The following is a 16,191-nucleotide window of genomic DNA, read 5'->3' as shown; positions in this document are numbered from 1 at the left end:
CGTAAGTTTAAGCACCTGCCATGAGGGGCTATGACATCCCTGTGGAGCATGCTTAGGTAACAAAATGATCCATCAATTCCAATAAAGATGGGTTCAGTCAACTGTAGAGACTCTTCCATCATCACTACCCACTGTGTGGCTGACAGGCAGGAAGTAAGCAGGGGACACTGCCACCAAGAACCCTGTTCCTCATCCTTCCCTCTTTGTAGGCTCTGCCTCTGCTCCAACAACTGTGGGAAAATCTAAAGGAAATCCATTGGAAGAATGCCTAGTTATTGCCCTTTGGGAATTCCAATTAACTCTCACTTTGGAGGTAGCTAGAAGGAACAGAAGTAACACAAGAGGCCGGAGGACAGGACATTCAAGCTCTGGACCTTACTTGGGCTACCCACCCACATTCCCTAGACCACACTAGGTGAGTAAGAAATTTCTGGGCTTTTTGTATGAAAAAAATTAAAGCTGACAAGAGAGCATTCTACAAAACACATGAAGGGCATTATACAAATAACAATAAAAAAAAGTCATCTGTCACTTCTCACTTCAAATAAGGACTATGTAAATGGAACTCAATATAGATAGAATAATTTTATTTAAATGTATTGAAGAGGTGCTGATAATCAGATGTAATACACTGTTAAAACTTGACGTGGCTGTGGAAATTTCCAGAACACAAGTTAACAGTGAAGTTAGGAAAATATGTACTCGGTCAGTCTGTATTTTTTAAAAGGCAAAGGAACAATTTCCTCAATGTTTCCATTTTTACCCTACTCCTGGTATATACTTTTTCAATTTTTTTTGTCCAGATAAATAACAGTTATTAGGCTAACATCTCATAAGTAGGTCAGTTAATTTGAGGCCTGTTCTTCAAACTATTACTTCTAAATTTTCCAAATCTGCTCAAGGTAAAAGTTTTTAAATGAGGGGTACTTTGTAGAAGATGATTTATAAATTTCTACCCTTTGTACCATCACAGGAAATAACAAACTACACAAGCCAGAAAAACACTAGGGTGGGTTGAAATGCTCAGAAAGATGTGGTGTTTAAATACAGAACCTTCCTCTCCTAATAAATACTCAAGGTCAATCCCAACACTGCTCTGCTCAAAACCCTCCAGTGCCCCTCCCTCACCTACAGAACAAAACATCAGTGGCTTCACATACATGCGCACCCAGAACACACTTCTATTAACACATAACTCAGGCTCATTTCCCACATTTGCCTCCCATCCTGCTTTCTTTTTGGGCAAATTCTATACGGTTCCCCTATCAACTGCTTTAAAACTTCCATGCCCTACTAAAGTCATGAACTCTCAGCATTATGGCTACTAGAGCCACTCGTCTCAAACACAGAATTGTGCTGCAGGTATTTTAACAGAGGACCTACTGGGTGGCAAGCCCTTAGCGTAGCTTTACTTACATTCCTGCCTGCATACCCTCTCCTTCTTTACAGTGGGGGCTGGTTTACATAGCATCTAAGAATATTTCCTCCTGGTCAGTATTAACTTTTATAAAAGAACAAATTATAATGATAAAGAAAAACCAACCCAATCCCAATAATCCTGTCACAAAAGGAGTTTGAACTAGAAACTCAAATCCCAATATAAAGTTTACAGTGGCTATTAAATTTTCAAGAGTGAAAGAGGAGGGCAGTTAAAATTATTCTCTCTTCAGGAGAGGTTGCTGCTTTTCATCAAATCATTCTATGCAATAAACATGAATTCATTTAAAAAGTTAACATTTTTTCTTAATATGCAACTTAGCAGACCATGAAAACTTTTTTTCCTCTCCTAAAAGGCAGGTAATGAAAATTCTCAGTGATGAATAAATTATTTTAATGATATAAATGGAAACTTAAATGGTTAAAAGCTCTGTCCAAGATTAAGCAGCCAGTTAAATCATTTTAGTAAGGTAATTTAGACAGAGTAAGATTTCAGAAATGTAGTTCTATATTCCTATGTTAAGGGTCAAGTTCATGCTAAACAGAAAAAAAAAAGTATAAATATGACATTTACTAATGAGGAAAGGATAAGCTAGTTAGAAAAAGGTATAAATTTAACAAAAAGTTAATGGCAATACGGTACCTTAGAATACAGGTTTCTTAGCTTTGCTTAATCACTCTCAAACTGAACACAAAAAATAGATAATACTATTTATAATATTCTCATTTTTATAATAGAATTTTCCAAATGTGGTTAAATTGTGGTTTAATTATTTCAGTATAAGAAATTTCATGATTGTATACCAATTAATAACTTTTAAGCAAAGGTAAATTTTAGCCTGGTCTATACCTGAATGATTAAGCAAAATATTTATTTAATCAAGACCAAAATCGCGCAGTTTTTCTATGGTAGTACTAATTCTAGACAGAATTTTTTTTTTCTTTTGAGGGGTTAGAACTTACCGATAACAATAAAACATTCTATTCCCTGAGATAACAGCTCCTTCTTTCCAGATAAATCAACCCCAGTTTCAGGAAAAATAAAGCATCCCAGGCCCATTGTAGAGGAGGGAAAAGCTGAGAGAGATGCTGGGAGTCACGTATCCATTTCACTGTGTTATGTGATAATCACCTATCCAGAGTTCTTTATGCAGAGGAGGGAGGAAGTCTACACATATTCTTGGAAATGAATGATTTTAGTTTGCTAATCATGAATTTAAGTCTGACACCGTTAACCTAACAAGTCAAAAGTATTGGCTTTAAGCCATAAAAATTCCACATACTATTTAGATTTTTTCAATACTTAAGACCCCTAAAAGTAAAATGAGTACAGAAGGAGCATGAAGACTGAACACAGTAGGTACAACCACTCACCTCATGAATAATTCACCAAAGGAAGGATTCCTATAGGGACCTGAAGGATCTTGGTGAAAAACCTCTCTTCTTCTCACCAGCATACAATTTGACACTTCCATGAGATTACTCCCCCACCCCCGTGCCTGAACTGTACACATATTACCTTTTCACTACCTTCCCTAACAAGAATCTTAAAACATTTTTGTAATATTCACACTTTATTTACCATGTCAACACTGGGGACAATGTGGGCAGGCTTAACCCAAAATAGCTGCCTCCCACGCAGTACGGGGATGATGTCATTTCACCAGCAAGGTATGCCTCTGGGACGTCTCCTCAACCAGGAAAAAAAGTGACCTTCAGGACAAGAGAACAAGTATCTCGAGACTTTAACCTGTATCCGCTACTACTTAAACAAACAGCATCCTACTATGAGATGGATACGTTGTTTTCAATTTCTATGCCATGTTTTTTAAAAGCAAAGGCTGGTGAACTACATTGAACTCTGAATGCTAAACGATCGCCCAGCATGCTCAAGAAAAAACATTAATATTTTGGTTAACAGAATGAACCACAGTAGGATTATTAAGGTAAAATGCTAGAAGACAAACTGAACTTTGCACACATAAATACCAAATGTATAGAGAGCTGCCAAACATTTTTGGTGATTCCTAAGTGCTAGGCCTTAGACTTGCTGTCATAAATTACCTGGGAAGCATAATAAAAAACAGAACCTTGAATCTCACCTGTGGACAGTGATCTAGTAGATCTACAGTGGATCCCAGAAACTGTACTTCTAACTCACTTCCCTTGGGATTAAGATGCAACCAAAGTTTGGGAACAACTGCTTTAGGTCCTCACAGAGCCTGAGGGACTTCACTTCACTCACCATGGAAATACTGAACATTTGTCATCTATTCAACACACCAACTACTGCACAAAACCCTACTGAGCTAATGCTATTAGGCAGCCCCAGGAGAAACTGCTAAATAAACCACCTTTCACAGCACTTGATTCACTGTTTCAGTATCCCAATAACCAGGAATTGTACCAAACGCATACTAAATTCTAAGTGGCTTGGAGTACACAAACACTTGTATATACTAACCAATCTTCTGTACCTTTCTAAAGTAAAGCACAGTGTCCTGGCAAGAGTTTTGATATAACGATCAGAAGACAAGGAAGTCGGAGCTGCAAAAGTATATGCATGGACGCTGGGAGTAAGATCAGCTTACAAGTAAAGGGCCAGTCTGACTACAGTGGAGAATGGCAATAGCACTGGCGTCACTACTACAAAACTCAGCCAGATGATAGGGTAAAACAGTAGAGAAACACCATAGAGTTTTGAGTGAGCAGTAACATGAGTAAAGTGGTGCTGTGTTAAGAAAGTGGTGCTGAGAGCCATCACCAGTATAGATTAGACGAGGGAAAAAGACTTATTTATGGAATAGTATCCCAGGAAATGAAAAGGCTTAACTCAACTTCCAAAACATTCTTAAAGCTGTGAATACTAGAAAAACTTGGCTCAAGACATTGCACAAGAGCACAAAATCTGTCTAATGGAAATGAGTAAACATAGAAAGAACAAACAGGCAAAGGGGGTGCTATATACTTGTGGGAAATGGTCTGCTTTGCCTCTTAAGACAAATCTGGGCCAAATTGAGGATACCAGCTGTTATCCCATATTTTTACAGGAACCAAATAGGGGCGGGGAAAGAAGTAGCCTGCTGTTTACCCATTACCCTGACCCACATCTCAGAAAATCAGAAATTGATGTCACACTATAAAAGCCACAAGGCTTTACTGTCCTTTCTTCCACATATTCAGCCCAAGCAGCTGGGCCCTAAAGAGAAAAGGCTGGATGACGAACAGTAAGGAAGCAGCTGTCGTCAACTGTCTCCTTGAAGGCCACCGGCATTTCTCCTGTGGAGACCTATTTCCCCTGCATTTCTACCTTCTTCTGGATCTCAGTGCAGGAGGATATTCAGTAAAAGAACTGACACACTAGAATGAAATAAGGGTAATTATTTCTATAATGCAGAAAAGGATAGCTCCTGGGACGAGCCATCTTGACCACCTATTCCATTTTCTTCCCAACCACAACTCAGGACCTCAGAACTAGGACGAAATTAGTAGCAACCCTGGAAATCAATATAAATTTAGGAAGAGAAACCTGCAAAAATCTGCTGTAGGATAGAGAGCACACAGTCTGAAGGTAACTGAACATTGGATGTCTTTTTAAAGAACACTTACTGTTACTTAATAGTACTAGTAAAAGATCTCTGACACAAAAAGTATGCAGAGAAATATAATTAGAAAAAGCAGTTCAGACTGAAAAAACTTCAAAACAAACTTGTCTTAGACTTTATTGGAAATCTCATTTTTCCCTTCACATTTTGATAATATACAGTAACCAGTTCATTTTCTGATTGCTGAATCTTTTCATAGGACATTTTCTTGCTCAAGAAGTATCTAGAATTCTTGGACCTCTCATACTCTAGTGTATTTGGGAACCACTATATACTTTCATTTAGATAAGACAGGGCTGGTAGGCATTTTTCTTAGGGGCCAATAAATATAAAGAATGATGTGTCAAAACCACTCAGGGCTAATAAATTACCTTAACTGGTAATTCTAAGAAAAGCAACTTTAAAGCACAAAAATGACACTGCATTTCCAGATACCTGAAAAAAATGAGCAAAAATCTTTTAGACAAGTCTCTAAGCAAGATGGATACTACAGTCAGCCTTGACTAACTTCCCCTCACCACTTCAGGCTATAGTCTGAGCTGGTTTCTTAAATCAAGGGTGGAAAATAGGTTCAAACTTGAGTCAATTGATAGAAGTTGTCTGGAACACTATTTTGAAAAAAAATATTTCGGAGCCACATCTAGACTCTGTGAGAAAGAGCGCCATGATTGACTGGCAATGTCTGCACTGGGCAGGAGAGAGCAAATTGATGGTACAGGTACTAAGAATTTGCTAGAGGTGACATCCCTCTTATTTTCTAAAGGAAAAGAAATCTATGCTGTGAATTGGATTAGCTCCCTCTCAAGAGAGAATCTACTTAAGAATTTCAAAGATTCACAAAAGCAGCAAAGTATCTACAAAATTATTTACTGTATGTCTTAAAAAGAAAAACAACAGAAAAAATAACCTGTGTCATGTAAGTCCCTCCAGTCAGTCTCCTCAAAGCAAGCTGAATTTGCTAGAACAAACTACAACTCAAGCACCAAATCTAGCCTGCCACCTTTTTGTATAACCCATGAGCTAAGAATGGTTTTTACATTTTTTAACTTGGAAAAAATAAAAAGAATATTTGTAATACATAAACATCTTATCAATCTCAAGTTTCACTGCCCATAAATATTTATTGGATAACGGCTGCATCCGTTGTTTATGTAGTGGCTACTACTGCTTTCAAACTATAAAGGCAGAGTTGAGAAGTTGTGACAGACTGCATGGCTCGCAAAACCTTGCTTATTTACTACCCAGACCTTTAAAGAAGAACAAGTCTAAGGTTTCCTTAAGTTATGGGGCAAGTAATTCTCTATAAGGGAAGGAGACTTGATTCCGTAGGCTTCTTAAAACATTTATCTAAGAGAGTTGTTGCTCTGTCCCCCTTTGCGAATACATGAATGATTATATACAGCACTCTTGAACAAACAGTTTCTCCCATCATGCAACAAACACCAAAATTCCACTATGTCTCCCAGGTAACTGTTTATATGGGCCCAAAAGGAAGAAAGGAAAGAACTACAAATAAATCTTAATTTTTTTAAATTTCTGTTCTGCAAGTAGATATAAAAAAATTTTAAACATACTTTTATTGTTTTGGTTTGAAGTCTCAATCCATTCAGGGTGTTGATAGCTTTCTCTGCATCCTTGGGGTCAATGTAGTTCACAAAGCCATATCCCAAGCTCTGCCCTAAAGAAAGGGAAGGGGAAAAAGGCATATATTAGTTCTATACTGCTGACAGAGATCGACTTTCATTTTGGCATATGGTCTTGTCATTAACACCAGCATATTTCCTCAACAGTAAAAAGAACTCTATTAATTCTAGAAATATACATCAAGTCTTTATGTCTCCTGTCTACTACATTTTCAAGTTTTAGAACTCAGCAAGCAGTGCTGTTTAGGAAAAAAACCACACATCCTGAAAGGATTCCATCATACATGCCCTGCCTGAGCCAGAGTATACCAGCAGCAAGACAAAGCTCACCTTCACAAAGTGTGTGGATAAATCTCTGTGCTATGGACAGGGCTTAACAGGCAATACCTTTTCAGCTTCAGTTTCCTTAGCCATAAAAATGGGGAAACAGAAAACATCAACCAAGAATCTGTCAGTGTTCTGTAAATTGTACCCTGACATATTTACAGCCTTTACCAAGTACAATTATGTCGGAGTCTAAAATGGTGAAGAACCATGTGTGGGCGTGTATACATTTAAGCTTATTTTAGAGGAGGGCTTATCTTCAAATACACTCAATCAAATTTCTCCAAAGAGGGTTTTATGATCTAGATAAGAACGGGGAAATATGAACACAAAAGACTTACTGATGACATCGAAGACAATGAGAACATATAGGAAAAGAAGAAATAGAACATAAAAATAACAGGAGAAAAAAAGTCTAAAGTAAAAGTTGCTTCAAAGTGTTTGTTGTTGTTGCCACCCTCCCCCCATCATCTGAGCCCTCTCACTCCTGGTTCACTGATGCCCTAGATCTCAGAAAATGGGAGCTATCAAAAGCAGTCAATGAATCAATGGAATGCAAAGATAACTAAAGTCAATCGCAAAGGTCTCAATTTTTCAATGAAGAAAGTTTCTCAGTTTGAAACGGCAAGAAACATTATACAGGTGACAAAAATGGGCCTAAGAAAAGTTTAGTCTACAAAAGTCAAAACAAACTAAATGACGATTTCCCAGATGCCCAAGGACGGTCCAAGTGCTTTTACTAAGTACTGCTGTTGCATCAATTTCATAGGGAAGTGAGGTATTTGTTCTTGATGGGGCACTGTAGGTGCAAGTGGTTATCAATGTGGGTTTTTAGGACAGTTACTCTGGTTATCCTAATGTGGCTACTTGTTACCACATAAACGAAAAGAGAAGGCTAAATACAGTGCCCAATATGAAAACTAGTAATTATATTTTGGGACCACAATCAGAATTTTGGATAATCACTGCTAATATATGTCCTCTATCAAAATGTATTTTTTCCTGTTTTTTAAAAAAGAGAAAGGAATAGAGAGCTAAAAACTAATTAGGTTAATTTTATCTCACACTAAAATTGAGAGGTTTTATTTTACAGTACTAGTAAAGAGTCACATGTGAAGCCACTCTATTTTTAAGCATTCAGCTTTTCATTAGTTCAACATTTATCATGTGTCTACTGCATGCATTGTGCCCCTCTTATGAAAATGTGTTGCAGTCCTATTGTCACTGAGTAGAATTAAATTGGCTGAATGTAACAAAATCTGCTCAAGGAACCAGCTTACAACGGAAAGACAGACTTTCAATACCGGCTCTGGTGTTTACTGGCTCTCAGTTAGCTGTGCAACTTTGAAGAAGCTACTTAACACCTCTCTGAACCACAGCTTCCTTATCTCTAGAACGAGGGTAATTCCTACCCAACTAGGTTGGTGATGCAGTGATGAAAATATTCATTAATGATGAAAGTGGATCGTCACCCTAGTCAAAAGATAACATGAGAAAAAATAACATGCTTACTGTTAAAGATTTTAAGTATATTCATTTAAAGTTAAATAAAAAAGATGCTACAAATATAATAGAAAAAGAAAAGGGCAATACAAATATAGTTTTGTCACACTGCTATTCTATGACAAAATAAATCAATTGTATCAGCATAGTCTAATTGCCCTTTCTACTGATAGATACTACTCCTCCTGCATCTTAGCAGCTTCTAACCCCAGTGCATTCTCAACCTTGACTGCAATGGAATCATCTAGAAAGCTTAAAAAAAAAAAAAACTAAAACAAAAAAACCTGATCCCCGAATCCCACTCCCAAAGAGATAGATATATATAAATATATGTGTGTTTGTGTATATATATATATATATATGTGTGTGTGTGTGTATGAGATGAGATCTTACTACGTTGGCTGGGCCGTGCTTGAACTCCCAGGCTCAAGCGATCCTTCCACCTTGCGCTCTGATTTTATCAGTCTGTCATGAAGCATTGGTACTAGCTTTTTAAAATCCTGGTGACTAACGTACAACCACCATGTTGAGAAATCGCTGCATTAACGGTGAGAACCTAGCTGGGGCTACAACGTGGCTGCTGGGAGGTCTGAGAAAGGTCTTGCAGGGATGACTGCTGTTTCACAGTTGCGTTGTTTAGGTACACATGGATGTGTTTCTTCTAAAATCTTCAAGTTACCTATTACTTCAAAGAAACAGTTTACTGACCACCTGAGGTCCGTCTGGGGCACAGGAGTGCCTACTGAGATTAGATCACTGGGTAAAGTGAAAAGCCTGTCTTGCTTACTTCCTACTTAGCTGTTTTCCCACTCTGGCCTCTGAACCCTTACTCCTGGCCTGCTGTAGGCATGGAAACATTTGCTAAATGAAAGAATGAGCAACTTACTGATGATATTTATTTAACCAAAGGTATTATCATCACCACCACCACCACCATCAGAGGACCCAACCATCGAATGGGACTTCCACCTGATACCCTCAAGCAATCATGACTAGCTATATGAGTCAGTCAAATATCTAATATCTGTTGTTTATACTCAGAAATATTTATCCCTAAATGACTTTGCCGCCTTATAAAAAGTTTCTTATTTGCCTAGTGGCATTATTAGGATGAGTGCCACTCAGAATATGTTTGATGTAAGAGAAACTGTATTATTATCCTAAGCAAAATAATATGAAAGGGGGTATCTGCTGTTAAAAGACTGCATTCCTAAACCTACCGTCGTTGGTGTATTAAAATGTTGGCACTGTAACAAAAGGGAGTTAGAACTTTAAATTACTTTACAGTGAAAATCTGTAATCAAGGCAGCAAATATTTATTGGATGTTTAATATATATTAAGGGCATCACAGATGATACCAAGATAGGCAAGCCTCCCCATTCTCACCTTTTAGCTACATGGTATTTTACTGTTTAATTGTAGCTTCACATTAACCATGTTCGGTATTCAGATTCTTCTCCTACAAGGTAGAAATGATATCTGAAGCTTGGCAAGGTCAATCAGCTTCTACAAATCAAAAAGGCAGGGAGGAAGTAGTAAAGTCAGGACTTGAAGTCAGGACTCTCAAATGCTGTGCTCTACTCCACTCAATTAACTAGTTTATACCTGAACTGAGACTTCAGGCATATTGCGTATAAGCCCAGGACTAGTTTGTACCCAATATGCCTGTATAATAATGTAACCAGGCACTTCTGACACTTTTACCGCAAAAGTTGTTTCTTGTTTGACTACTATCTCAAACTTCTGAACCTTTTGTGCAAATATCAGTTTTACTATATATGAATTTCTGTGCCATTATTCATTCCTATGACAACATAAATTGCATCTTATTTATATAGTGCATATTTCTGGTTATAAGTGAGTGCACAGTTTTTAAAAATAAAAGCAGTAGCAAGGCAAACATTAAAAAAAAAAATACCTAACCTACCCTTTTCCCACTCTTACATTCATCAGTAATAGTCATGGGCCACCAGGGAAGGCTTGGAAACCAAGCATCACTTATCCATATCATCTAAACCTATTTTTCAAGCCTCTCTGAATTTAGAATGTGCATACTGATAATCCCCAAACTAAGATTCATTTCTTTAAAAAGTTTTATAAAATGCTACATTTAAATTCCAAGTATAACCATTATGGAAACCAACATGATTAAAAGACTATTCTGACCAAAATGACAAAGCTAAGGCTCTTCAAAAAAAAAAAAAGCCTTTAAGAAAAACAAATCCTGTCTTTAAATGCCAAAAAATTTGCCTGGTAACTGAACATAAAGAAGAGGGTCAACGCCACGTGTCCTTAGCTTTTCTCAAAAGCTACCTGTGGTCAAGTGTTCTTAAGAATTTTTGAAACATTAATTCAAATCTTTTTTCTTTCGAGGCAAGGTCTCTCTCTCTGTCATCCAGACTGGAGGGCAGTCGCATGATCTCGGCTCACTGCAACTTCCGCCTCCTGGGTTCAAGCGATTCTTCTTGGCCTCCCAAGTAGCTGAGATTACAGGCATGCATCACCACATCCAGCTATTTTTTTGTATTTTTAGTAGAGACAGGGTTTCGCCACATTGGCCAGGCTGGTCTCGAACTCCTGGCTTCAACTGATCTGCCACCCTCGGCCTCCCAATGTGCTGGGATTACGGGCGTGAGCCACCATACCTGGCCCCAAGTGTTGATTTTAATGGCCTTGGTAGGGACTTTAGAACTTTGCTATGTTCTGTGCTGCACTGTTGTGTATGAATGCCTTTTGTTTTACACCCTTCTTTTTAATCTAACATATATGCCACAGAAAAGAAACCCTTCTTCACAAGAGATAGAAAAATAGTTTATAAAATGTTCCTGGCACAAGGAGAACAGCTATAAACAGGCTGGTAGAAATCATGGTCAAGGGATCTATACCTCAGAGCTGAAGCACTCCACAGGCCTCTGAAGAAAACCAAAGACTACTGAGAGCAGGTTTCAGAGCAAGGAGAGGAAAACAGGAAGAGAATCTGTTTAGTGGCAAAGTGCTACTGCGGGAAACACAGGAAACGGCAATATATCCCAAACTGTGCGTAATTCAAAGCATCAGCTATTCCCCTGCCACCTACATTGTTTTAATACCCTACTTTAATTAAAATTTTAATTGCATATTTTAATTAAAAATACACAATCTTCTGGACCTGTTTCATTCAAAGGTCACTTTATTTAGTCTTTTCTATTTTAAATTACTACCAATGTTCAGAAAAATCAAATTACCCCCTCAGGTTTAAAGGTAAAGGCAACAGACTACCGTAATTCTTGATTAAAAGGTATATTAATTTTATCCAACCAATATTAAACGAGACCTCAAAACAAAATTGTGGAAAATAAAATTTTGTATTTAAAAAAACAAGAGTCACCCTACAAATTTCTCATCTGCAATAAGCATTCAATAACTATGGGAACCATGCTTTTTGCTAGGCCCTGAGAACGCAAAAGAGAAAAAATTCTTTCTCATAAAGCCTATATTCTGATGGGGGAGACACGAACACATTCTACAAGGTATTAGAAGAAAATAGAGCTAAGGAGAAAAAAGCAGCAGGGGATGAGAGTGGGGAGGGGAGAAGCAGGGCTGCTGTTTAAATACAATGGTCAGAGCAGGCCCTATCCTGCAGGTAACATTTGATCCAAGGCTTTAAGGAACTAGCTCAAGTCTAACAGTGAAGATGTGCAAAAGACATTCCAGCCCAAGTTCTGCCATACACGCATCACATTCTGCCAGTTCTACCAGCTAAATCGGCCCCTTGTCTGCATTAGCGTTGGTTCTGTATTATTCTGGCCCTGATCATTGCTACACCATCCTAATAGGACACCCCTTGCTTAGACTCCCATCAATTCCAAAAACAGCCATCCTCCACCAAAACATTGTCCAGAAGAACTTCCTAAAACACAAATCTAACCATACTCTGGTTTCCAGTCACTGTCAGTTTTTTGCTCACTTCTACTTTCGCTCATCTTCCATCACTCCTACACATACACCCTAAAATGCACATTCAGTTTTCTATGTCTGGAACACAGCTCTCCAACTAGCCAACTCCCATGTATCCTTTGAGACTCTCTGAAGTCATTTCCTGCCACAACAACTTGCCCCATCCCCAGTGCACACTGTTCAGTGCTCCTCTCGACTAGTCCTCCCACAGCTTCTTATATTATTCCGTTATCTTTGTTACATGTGTCTCGGGTCCATTTGGATGCTCCCTCACTAGACTGCTAAGCAAGGGCAAGCAGAACATAGTTCCTGACAAAGAGGACCCTAAGACAGATCATTAAATGTTCTGTGAATGACTGAATGAAAAACAACTGAAGGAACAGCAGCATCTGCCTTCCAGGAGCCTGTGGTTTAGGAGAGAGTTGCCCTTATAAACATGTTCCTCATGTCCCTGCATTGTACCAGATGGATTACAGAACATGTGGAAACAAGATGCTCAAATGTCATAGTATTCTGCCTTCATAAGGAAGTCATATGAGTTTTATATAGTTCATGCAAAATTGTTCATATGAAAAATTTCTACAAGTACCATTAAGATGAAGTCTCAATTTTAAAAAATGTCATCTAGAGTAATTTGATAGATTTACATAAATCTGTTCCACAAATCCGTAAGTATGAATTATGGGATGTCAGCATATAATTTTGTTGAAAGTACTTTTTCACTAATGTAATTAAGTCTGCTGAGACTATTCATGTACAAGTCAAATAAAATGCAGAGTGAATTCTGTAAAAACCTGGTAGTTGAATCAACAATAAAAGGTGACTACACTGATTGATGTGTATCTATTATTTCATTTACAGCAGTAGTAATGTTTTATGAAATAAAAGAATAAAAGCCATGTGAATCTTTTTCAAATCCCACAGTTAGCAGAAACAGGTCACTATGGTCCTCTCTATCAAGCAAGACTTGCAACCTGAGGTTTAATAATGCAATACTTTTAAAAAGCAAAATGGAAAGATTCGCTTCCTCCAAACACAGCTCTTGCATAAAACTGCATGCCTTAACAACAAAAAAAGCAAATAATTTGATTTGCAAAAACAAGTTTTTGTTACAAAGGGGGAAAATTTTTGTTTTTAATGAAGACCCTGTTCCTTCCTAATATCCTTCTCTCTCCTCCCTCAAACACACAATAAAGTTGCAAATATGTTGTATTTCTTCAGATGGACTTACTATTCTTGGGCACTCATTATGTGTGTCTGTTCAGACAGGCTGTGCACTGCAACTCTGGCACCAAAGCAACTCGCACCAGACTTTGCAAAGGAGCTTTCTTAATATCTCAGATCTGATACATAGCAAAACCATGTGGGTACCACACAGCAGGGAAAAGGTTTGAGAGAATCTCAGAACGGAGGGATGCAATTCTCTCTAGTCACGTTTTTCTCTACATTTTGATTCCTGACTTAGCCTGAGTCTCCTCAAATGTAGCATACCAGATGCAGCAGGTCCTTCCGTTTAAACACCCAAGCTAACGTGGGTCAAGTTAAACAGGTCCTCCTTGCTGCCCTCTAATGAGTAAGATCAAATTGTGAGATGGAGGACTGGTGAGATCCTATTACTACAGTCCAAGCCAGCCTTCCTGAAAGCTGGGAGCATTTCTACCAGCTTCCCAAAGGACATTACCAGGGATTATCACAAGGATGGAGAATTCAACCTAGACACTCACATAATACAGAAAACAGATGGCTCACTCGAAGACTCATCTTCCACCCAAATGCTAATAAAGCTGGCCTGAGACTGAAAGGCCCCAATGTTTCTAAATGATTTTCAGGACTTTACAGATACATGGAGCTAATATAGAAGAGTTTAAATTATAACTTTTCTGCTGAAATCAAAGTTGCAAATAGTGATCATTTGCAACTAAATCTAGAGGGAGCAGTTAATGTCCTCAGCACCAGGGCATTTTCCCTTCAAGTTAATTTTAATAGCCATATCTGTCCCCTGATTATGCAACTGGTAGAGCTCTATTTTCCTGTAGTTCCAGTCCCAGTAATTATGAATCTGCTGGCAATGCAGCATGACCCTGCTTAAGTTGGCGAAACTGTGGGTTCTTAATATATCACATTTTCAGACAACATTAAGAACTCCCACACAATTCAGTCTTAGACTATTGAGAACAGAAACAGCATATTAAATCCTCTAAATTCTTGCCAAGTATTACACCGGGTACACAAAGATATCTTGCATCCAAGACCAGGAAGATGAGGAAAAATTATCTGCGGTAGGAAAATAAACCAATTCCTCTACAATACACAGGATGAGACTCTACCTGAAAGCAGGTTCTCCAGCCTGAAAGTGACTGAGATAGTGTAGCACGCTCAGCACCACAATGAAAACAAAAGGCGGTTCTCATTACTTATTGATGTAGGTAGTTTCTCTAAAAGATAGGTCAGCAGTTCTACCTTCAAACACTGGAGCTGCCACCAGGATAGAGCAAATGCCAAAATACCTTCAGATAGCCTGAAAGTCATACCTGACAGTTCAAAAAAGGTTAGGACATTAACAACTCTGGGCTAGTCCAATCTACTTTCAATTAAAGGTTTGGGTATGCTGCAACTTTCTCATTTCTTTGTTAATTATAATTAATTCTATACAGATCCGCCACCGCCCCCACCCCCACCCCCACACGCACTAACAGAGTCTTATATTATCTGCTTTATCTTGTGTTTACTTAAAAGACAATGGAGTTGTTCAAGTATATATCATTTGGGATGAAGGCAAAGGAACTGTATTCCTCAAAATAGTATTGTGGTAGAGGGAAACAAGTTAACTGTGGTAGTAAAAAGGGCATCTGCTGTTGCTTGTGCGACCAGCTGGTGTCAATCTTCACAAACATGCACTCTTGCCTGTGCCTGCACACACCCCACCCCCGACAAAGCAGTCCATCAAGAGGCAATACAGCTTCTTAATGTGTTTTTCTCTCTGTACGAGATCATTTTTTAACTCAGATACCACAAGAAACAAAAAATTTAAAGGCCCTGTTTTGAAACTATGTCAGAGTCCCTGCAAACCACCATGGAGAATTCCCCATTTTGTCAACAACGGGAAACTATAAAATTAGACTCCACCCAACTCACCAAGCCCACGTGAAAAAAAAATTCTTGTTGGAGATAAATTTTCTTCTTGAACACATTTTTCTTAAAAAAACTCACTCTCTCACCCCAAAGTTAAAGGTTCACCAGCCCAAACCTTCCAGTATGAAAAGGTTGGTAAGTTTGTTGGGGAAAAATGCCCATTCCCACTGCCCCATAAATGCTATGTCTACCTGTCTGGAAGTCAACAGTACCACTGCCAAACTAAACTATCAAGCAACTAGGATCCTTACATTACATATATCACATTTAAGTCTCACCGCAAGGCTACACGTAAATACGTCTGTATCCATTTTACGGACATAAAGTTAGAGGTTCAAAGACGCTAAGTTAACTTGCTCAAGGGCACATACAGCTAGCTCAAAGGAGCAGCTCGGTTTCCACACTACAATCAACCTTTCCAAACTCAGTCTTTCAAAAGTGTACACTTTATTGCCTTTGGCCATGTGTGGAGATTACTTTGTGGCAGAATCCTGTGCATCCAAAGTTTACAACTTTCCAATCAGAATATTTATAATCTCCAAATACATCTGTATTTTTTTCTTGTTCTTTGTCATGAAATAAATTGACTGGAACTTCAATTCTTTCTTAA

The 16,191-nt window shown here is 38.2% G+C and overlaps 1 protein-coding gene across 21 annotated transcripts in view; it reads right to left on the bottom strand.

The window, feature by feature from the left end:
* ELAVL2 (ELAV like RNA binding protein 2) overlaps window positions 1-16,191 on the bottom strand; it is a 160,170-nt gene that overhangs the window by 33,525 nt on the left and 110,454 nt on the right. For all 21 annotated transcript variants that reach the window (XM_054519567.2, XM_054519564.2, XM_024251822.3 and 18 more), the window contains 1 exon segment: window positions 6,617-6,720. In XM_054519567.2, the coding sequence (XP_054375542.1) occupies window positions 6,617-6,720 (104 nt within the window).

This window comes from Pongo abelii, chromosome 13, assembly GCF_028885655.2.
Source record: "Pongo abelii isolate AG06213 chromosome 13, NHGRI_mPonAbe1-v2.0_pri, whole genome shotgun sequence".
Taxonomy (NCBI): Eukaryota; Metazoa; Chordata; class Mammalia; order Primates; family Hominidae; genus Pongo; species Pongo abelii.
This window is presented reverse-complemented; position numbering and strand designations above follow the sequence as displayed.